General features: G+C 38.7%; 1 protein-coding gene across 1 annotated transcript; it reads right to left on the bottom strand.

The window, feature by feature from the left end:
* Nucleotides 1–43: 43 nt before the first annotated feature.
* Nucleotides 44–6176, bottom strand: rec114 (REC114 meiotic recombination protein). The gene is made up of 6 exons (XM_029498583.1): nt 6084–6176; nt 4569–4658; nt 2037–2120; nt 1619–1792; nt 416–481; nt 44–208 (listed from the first exon to the last, which is right to left on the bottom strand). Exons 1-6 carry the CDS (start codon nt 6174–6176, stop codon nt 44–46), a joined length of 672 nt encoding a protein of 223 aa, XP_029354443.1.
* Between the last annotated feature and the right edge of the window lie 2328 nt (nt 6177–8504).

Raw genomic sequence — 8504 nt, forward strand, 5'->3', positions numbered from 1 at the left:
ACTGCACTGACTCTACCTGCCTGCCTTCAGCTGTTAGGAGTTTTCATTCTTGAAGCAATTTCATCAGCTCCCCCTCCACTTTCTCCACAAATGCAGGAAAGCTGGGATCCAGTAAACAAACACGAAGGATTGGCTCTAAATCAACCTGTGCCAAAGAATCGTGGCGATATACTTGAGGCAAAGTCAGAGCAGCTTGTCCCAGGAAGCGCTGTGGATGGTCCAAAGAATATTAAATTGGGTGAAAATAGAGGAAACGGCTAATCGAGCAGACAAAGTAAATCACTAAGAAACCTATAGATCAGTAGAAAATAACAAAAACACTTACTCCTTAGTTAAACACAAAACTTTGAATTAGTATGTTACAGTGTTTCATTTTGCCCACTGTTTGCTTCCTCTCACTATTTCCTATGAATACCTGTGCTAGATGCTTGATGGACAGGGATGCTTGCACATCCTCAGGCTCAACTCCAACAGCCTTCCCCTGTCAAGTTTGTTGACACAGGGTGACACACAAAAGAAGAATAAAGATTTGACGAATAAGGCATGACAGCACAGGGTTAAGAGGTCGATCAATGGCTTCATTATTAATTGAAAGATATCCACAACTCAAAGCCCTTTCATCTTCACTGTGAACTCCTTCAGTGAGTCTGTGTGTTAAAGGTCAAATTCAACCCCGTGGCAGAGTCCATTCCTTTCTCAGTCCTTCATGTAAATGTTACGAAGCCCCGAAGAGCTGGATTTGAGTTTTACTCACAGTCCAGTTTCTAATTAACCATGTCCTCATGAGTGTTTTCAAGCTTGAAAGTAAATAAAAGGCAATTACTGACATGAGGCACCAACTATCTCATCCCTGTGTCATTCATAAAGTGTACAGTTCAGCTGATGAAATTCTTGATGATGTTTCTATTTTTTATTTTTTCCCACGTTTTTGTTGTTGTTGTTGTTGGTTTTTAGCTTTTGGACAAAATGTTTGTTTTCCTTATAAACAATTTGACTGTTAAAGGCAATATCAAAAACTATTTTCTTCAGTGGCTTAAGGGGTATGCCACTTTTATGGTTGTAATTATGAATAATTATATTATTGTTCTACATCCCTGTCTGTGCGTGTGTGTTTGGGGTGGGACACATACTTCATTTTACACCATATATTGCATTGTGATTGGCTAATGATACATGTGCAACGTGAAATCTATCTCACTCCACCTACTGCAGTTATAGTGTCACCTCTAAGAATAGAACAGGATTGCACACAGCACCATCTAGTGAGGATGATATGGCCGTGTTGATAAAGCTGACCACAGCAGCTTTACAATACTGTTGACTAAGCAGTGAGTAATGACTGCATAGCTTCAACAATGCCAATTTATAACATCATTAGATATGTTTTAAATTTACACAATAGAGCAAAATACATGGTTACCGTTGACTTCCCAGCAAATAAGGACTATGGTGGAGAATAAGATGCGGTGGCTCTCCGATACTGCACAGCTATAAACCAGACTCTCAATGACAAACCTGTATATTTGACCATTACTGCAAGCAACACATAATATATTTGATTTGTGTCAGTGCTGGTTTCAATGCAGACATTTCTCTAGTGAAATGTTACATGCACAACCTGTATCACTGGTGCAGAGACTTCAGTAGGGGGCTGATTATGGGCCAGTGGGGCGTCATCCTGAGTGGGGACAGGCAAGTATACCATCAGCTTTTCCACAGCACTTGAGCACTTCTTTATAGCTTCTGCCCTGGTGTTTCCATCAAACTGCATCCTCATCATGCGACTTTCTCCCTGCAGAATCCAAAAGGACATTTAATAAAAATCTGTCGGCACAACAAAAATCATACTTTTTTAATGCAGGGAAATTGGCATATCATTAAAAGATAAAATTAAGTTAAATTCAACAGCAAATTATGTGAGGGATAATTTCACTTTAAAGGGCTATTCAGCAGCACAGCATTGAAATAATTTGTATAACCCAAATCGAATGATTTCAAATTTTTGAGTTTTATTAGGAGTGCATCACCCAACTCACATTTAAAGTACATTTAAGCATGAGGGTATCAGATTGTTGTTGTACTTTGAGAGAATCTGAGCCACACAGCAATGGGATGGTATCCTGTCAAAAGAGAAGAGAATGAAAATTTTTATTGGCAAGGACAGGAAACTTTGCAGGTTTTTATCTACCAGCTACACTAACCAACGAATAATCGAGATGTGTTTAATAGAAAATGCCAAAATAAACCCTGCTGTACTATGGAGTAAAGTCAGATAAAATTCAACTCATTCACTAAGAAAAGCTAATGGATGAAGCTCAAGGACAAAAGTATTCTAGTTTTATCAAGGAGCCTGAAAAAAATATTACCTAAAACAGCCTGCAGGGGTCCCTATTTACCCAGTTACATCTGAACCTCATCTCTGAAGCTTCCAAGAAGGAAATATGTAATTAAGACAGGCTCATGATTGTGTTTGGTATGTTTAAATACTTAAACATCTCAAGAAGTCTGTTCTTTACAATAAATGTTTATGAAAATTCAAACTTAGGTCACCACCAGTACTATTTTTAGATTGCAAAATAAAGTTAAACCTGAAGGACTGGAAAATAGTAAGGATGCAACTACTTCTGATACTGATGTGAAACGCTGGTTATGGCCTTGTCAGTCACTGCATCTCAAACCCTCTGGGACATTTTGGACTGACATGTTAGTCTTCTTTCTCCATGACCATCAAAAAGCACCAAATGAGAATCTATGCCAAGATGAAGTGAAGATGTTCTATTCACTTATGTTTGGATTTACTTAGCTTTAACATTACTGATTTTATTTTAATGGATAGTAATTCAGGAGTATCCACGTTTTCAAAAGAACACTAAAGCCCCATAATCACCTGCCAGCCTTCTCAGATATTGCAAATTTCAGCAATGTTCAAAGAAAACGGCAAGAATTTTCTTCAGACCTTATCATGCTGCCTTGAGGAATGTACCAAGCTATAATAGGCCAGTCTATCATCCTTGGTGAAAGCTCTCTGCAGTCTGACCTGAATATCTGTCTGGCTCAACACCCTGGTGCACCAAGATAGCTGTGTGTTCTGCCAGAACACCAGTATTGAGACACTGAGTAGTCCCCCAAGTGTCTTTTGTCTGTAGTGCACTGTGCTAACAATTCATGTTCCACCATCACTATTATATGTATACAAGCAGACTTTAACCTTGGTAAAGGGTTATGTCCAGGGAAAGGTGGACTATTCAGTGTTTCTTGCCAGTAAAGCTATAGCAATCACTCTGCTGTGATGAGGTTTGCCACAAACCTTTGCATGAATGAGACAACAAATGTCAAATCTGTGAGCAAAAGCTTTACTAAATTTCACTACCAGATCACAATCTGAATAAAAGCTGGGGTAGGTTTCACATTTTTGTGAGCTACAACATCTATCTTTCCCCATAACAGTCACATAACTTATTTTTAGTTAAAGACCTGTACCCAAAAAGTTCTGAGGGGCATTTGGCTTGACCTAACCAAAACACTGCACTCAAGTCCCATTAGGTTTGAGCATAAATGTCAAACTATTCAGCAGAATATTTTATATGGCCTTCATGGAAAGCCTTTCATCTGGAAAGCAGATTTCTGTACTGATTTGCATCTCAGAAATTCTGAGAATGGTGTATCATTACCCATTTTGTAAAAAATATTATTAAAAATACTACTATAGAGCAATTATGTCTTTATATAAACAGATTATTATTCATTTCTACACATTAGCGTAGAATCATTGATAAATAAATCATAAAAATAAACAAAAAAGATGTGATGTATTTGCATGTATTATGATACATGGGGCAGAAGAGTGAAGTCTCATCCAGAAATTCACAGTGTGGTCCAGCATTACTTATACTTAATAATTGCGAGGACAACCAGTAATAACAACTGTGACATACAATAAATTACCAGTGTCAGAGCATGACATTTGTAGCTGCAGTCTTAAATGAGTTGAAGCAATTCCCCTATAGGCACAATTTATATTATGGATTACAGAGCCTCAGGTGACGGTGAACTGGAATGTAATGTAACCTATCTGCCTATCTCTGGCAGCCGAGAGTGGAAATATATTGGGCTGAAATGTATGCATACGAATATCAGATTAATGTATCCGGATGAACTTCACCACGTTTACACTGATGATTTTGTATGTGACACTGCAGTCTATCATAAGGACAACTGGATTTTCATTTTTCATCATTTGAATAAGCCTTGCTATTTTGCGACATAAATATTTTAATCCATGATTACTTATCTTTCACGGCACAAACAACATACAGTACATGTCTTTTGTATATAATAAAAAGCAATGTCATGAATTAAATGTATTTGACTGAAATCCCTGCAAGTGTTAAAAAACTGAAAATAGTTGGTTAAAAGAATAGCTGAGTCACAATGTACCGTGTACTGGGATATGGAAAGCAAGGTCCAGTCTTCAGCTGTTGTATGCTCATCGCAAAGGAAAATCTCAGAAAACAAAAAATAAATAAACAGAAACTAAATCAGTCAAGCAAGGCACATAGTCTACTTACCAAACCTTCCTTTCCTTGCAATAGAAGTAAATCTCCAGTTTCCATAATTTTAAGTATGATCTCAGGTTTACCCTTTCTCGCTTCAAAGATCTGGAGGAGAGAAGATAAAACTTAGCAAATTTAAAGGGAGTGATTAGTTTTCCTGTTAATCCTGTGGCCATTTTATATGTGTACATCTCGGTTTAATGATAATATGGTTAAATGAGCTAAATGTGACATTTCAGAAGATTTTTGCTATAAGGTTTTCAGCGCATAGTTTGATAGCTATTTGGTAAGACACTTTGCATTGCACTTAATTTTAAATATAAAGTCTAAATAAAAATAAAAATCACACTTGCTCACAAACAGCAATGAGCTGTGTGTTATGCCCTGTGACATACACTACAGTCAAAAGTTTGGACACCCTATCACGTTGAAAGTGTGTCCAAACTTTTAACTGGTACCGTATAAATATACCTCAAATTAAATTTAAATAAGCAGTTTAGAATCTCTGTATATTATTTTAGTTCTTCTTTTAGATTTCCCATGCAGTATACAATACAATACAAAGCCCCGGCCACATTGTCACATAACAATAGTCCAGTTTGCCATCTAGAAAGACACAGCCACAATCCTAAAAGCTACACTTTCTAATTTGTTTCACAACACACACACACACAAACCCTGCTGTTGCAGGTCTGTGCAAGTGTCATGTGAATATTTTGTTTTTACATAAAACTGGAGTTGGAGGACCAAAAATGAATAATAAAAAATAATAATAATAAAAAAAAAATCTCAAAAATTATCTCCAAAGATTTCCATACAAAATTTGTATGCGTTACAAGACATCTGTTGCATTTTATTTTATTGTATGCAGTAAAATATATTTATGACTTAAATACATGAACAAATTGTGAGTGAGGAAAATGAAGCCTATTCTGGATATCTACATCAGCTTAAGTAACCTATTTTCTATTCAAACATACAAGTCTTTAGTCGAAAGTCATCTTGAAAGAGTACTACATTTAAAGTTTTTACAATAAAGACCAATTTATTTTCAATATTTCAAATTTAATGGATTAATAAGAAAAACAAAAACTTACTACTGAGCAGTAAATATGATTTTATAGCATCGATTTTTTGGCAACAATGTTTAGATTTACTGTCAATTTCAGTAAAAAGCTAAAACATTTAAAATTATTTCAGATTATTAGACATTAAGTACAGGACAGCTTTTCAGTGTAGTGGACAGTCGCGGGTAACTAGCTAGCTGCATAGCTAAGCTAACAGCTAGCTCCAAGCTAAAATTAAACAGCAACAACAACAAACTAAAACGACAGATAAAACTGACCTTTAATTCGTAAATGACTGCACAGAGTGTTAACGAGTAAATATAAAAGCACACTACGGCAGCTGTTGGAAGGTAATTAAGGCGGCTAAAGTTAAATTAAGTAAAAACACGTAGCCGGCGTTAGCTTGGTGGAGCTAACTTGGCTAGCCGTTAGCACAAGGCCGCTCATAAATCCCAGCTGTTACCTTCCAGGGATTTCCTGCAGTTTTCCCGTTTTCCTCGGCAGGTGGGATGAAACGCCCGTATCTTTTCAACTTCCACTCTCGGTTGGTGGCCATTTTCCCACAAAACAATCCTCCCACTGAAAACACACACCTGACCGGTGTGTTTCTGAGTGAGTATCCGGCCGTTCGCCTTCCTGTCCCGGATAGTCCAAAAAAAAAAAAAAAAAAAAAAAAGAAAGAAAATGTCCTACAGCTGCAGATTTCATTAAACACTACGTGGAGAAACGAGCTAACGTTTATTTGAATTGTATTAACAACTTTGGGAAAAAGCTAATCATTTCTTAGTCATTTATTCATAGTTCTAGTAATCGTCCCCCCACACACGCTTGTTGATGGGGCATTTCCTGCACCTGTCTGAACAGGTTTCAACTTTTTCTGCAAAAGCATAACTTTAGTGCAGCATTGAATTGTTACTGTCGTTGTTGTCTTTTGAGGCAGCATCTCTGTAGAAAATAGGCTTTGTGAGCGATGTCACATGAAGTGAGCTTCAGCTTTGACACAGCAGTCAAAGCCAGCAGAGATGAGACTGAAGTCCATCAAGTAGACTACACCTTCCTTTTTTATCATTTGAATGAACCTTTTCATGTGTTATTTTTCAACCTAAACTTAGCACATATAATCTATGATTACTTATCTTTTAGATTACATACCATCTAAAATCCCATTTTGTGCAATTTACTTTGTAAAGAGTGAAAAGAGAAGTTGACGTGAACCAAATATACATATTAAACCACTGCAAGTCTCAAAAAGCTGTAGTAAAAAAAAAAAATGCCTTTCACTTCCAGCAAGCACGCCTAAGAGTATAGATTAGCGTCGTATTGAGTTTAGGTCAAACAAGGTTATTATTTTTAGTTTTGTTTTTTTATTAAATTTTTTAGTTTTTTGTTTTTTTGTGTGGGAAGAGAGGGGAGCTGTGGGGGTATGGTGGTCCTGTTGGGTGAGGGGGTTCTCGCCCCTCTCAGACAGAGATGAGGCAGTGAGAGGAACGAGGAGAGTTCAGAGCGTGGTTTGATCCCGGAGTTCATTTGAAGAGCTTGAGGAATCGTTTTCGGAGGGACATTTTCTTTGGTTTGCTCTGAATCGTCTTGATCTGGCTTTCCAGTTTGCTTATTTTTTCCAGAACGTGGTTCTGACTTTGTTCTCGCTTTTGTTCCATTTCCTCCAGAGAGTCTTTGGCGTGTTTCAGAGACTCCTGGAGGCAGGCCTTTTCTTCATTCCACTCGAGCGTTTTCTTGCTGAGGTCTTTCTGCGCTTGGATCAGTGATGTTTTAAGGCTGGAGGTTTCCTGGGTGTGCTCCGCCAGGAGAGCAGACTTTTCCTCCTCCCACTGACATTGCATCTTTTTCAGGTCACTTCCAGCCTCGGTCAGTTCAGTTTTAAATCTGGTGGTTTCCTCCGTCTGTTTGGTCAAGAGAATCTCAGCCTCCTTCAGCTTCTCTGTTGCCTCTTTGAGAGCTGCCTCTAGTTTTTTGTTCTTCTGTTCAGCCTCCCATTCCAACTTTCCTGATGTAGACAAGTCAACAATGAGGCCCATCTTCTCCTCTGTTTCATTTGTCAGTTGTACTCTTAGCTGCTCTGCTTCTACGGTCAAGGCTCGATTTTGTTCTTCCAGCTGTTGTATCTTCTCCTCCTTCTCTTCCATGAGCCGATTCAGCTCTCGTCCAGGTATTTGAAGAAGGGTCTCTGTTGTCAGATCCACACCAGTGTCATGTGTGGAGTCCTCAGATGGCGTCAGAGACGTAGTTTTTTCTAGCTGAGGTGCAGGTACTGGTTCTCGTGTATCTGTAGACTGGATTTCGGTTGGCAGAGCAGTGGAGACTGTTTCCTGGTCTTGTGTCTCCAGTGGTGGCTGTGCTTCATTTGCCTCCTCAGACTGTATGTCATTGGACACACAAGTTGATTCGGCAGTCTCTTCTTCTACATTGAGATAATATTCTGCTTCAACCGTCTCTGCATCATGTAGTGCATTGGACACAGAAGTTGAATCAGCATTCTCTTCTTCTACATTGAGATAATATTCTGCTTCAACCGTCTCTGCATCATAGAGTTCACTGGACACAGAAGATGAGGCATCTACCTCTTCATCTGACTCCAGAGGGTACGCTTCTTCGACGGTTTCCACAGACCGTATCTCAGCAGGCACTGAAGTTGACACAGTGCCCTTTTCTTGCTTCTTCGTCGGAGACTTTGCCTTTGTCTTTTCGGCAGGCTGTCGGGTAATCACGGTCAATCCAAAGACCAAGCCGAATACGATGGTGGAAGCCGACTTCTTCTGGGACTGTGTCTTTTTCTTGGCTGTCTTCTTTCCCTCATCTTGGTTTGAGGGCTCTCTCTGGAGAGGTGGAAACTCCGTGTTGAGTTGCTGGCTGGACCTCATGTCTG

The sequence above is a fragment of the Echeneis naucrates genome, chromosome 3, assembly GCF_900963305.1.
Source record: "Echeneis naucrates chromosome 3, fEcheNa1.1, whole genome shotgun sequence".
Classification (NCBI taxonomy): domain Eukaryota; kingdom Metazoa; phylum Chordata; class Actinopteri; order Carangiformes; family Echeneidae; genus Echeneis; species Echeneis naucrates.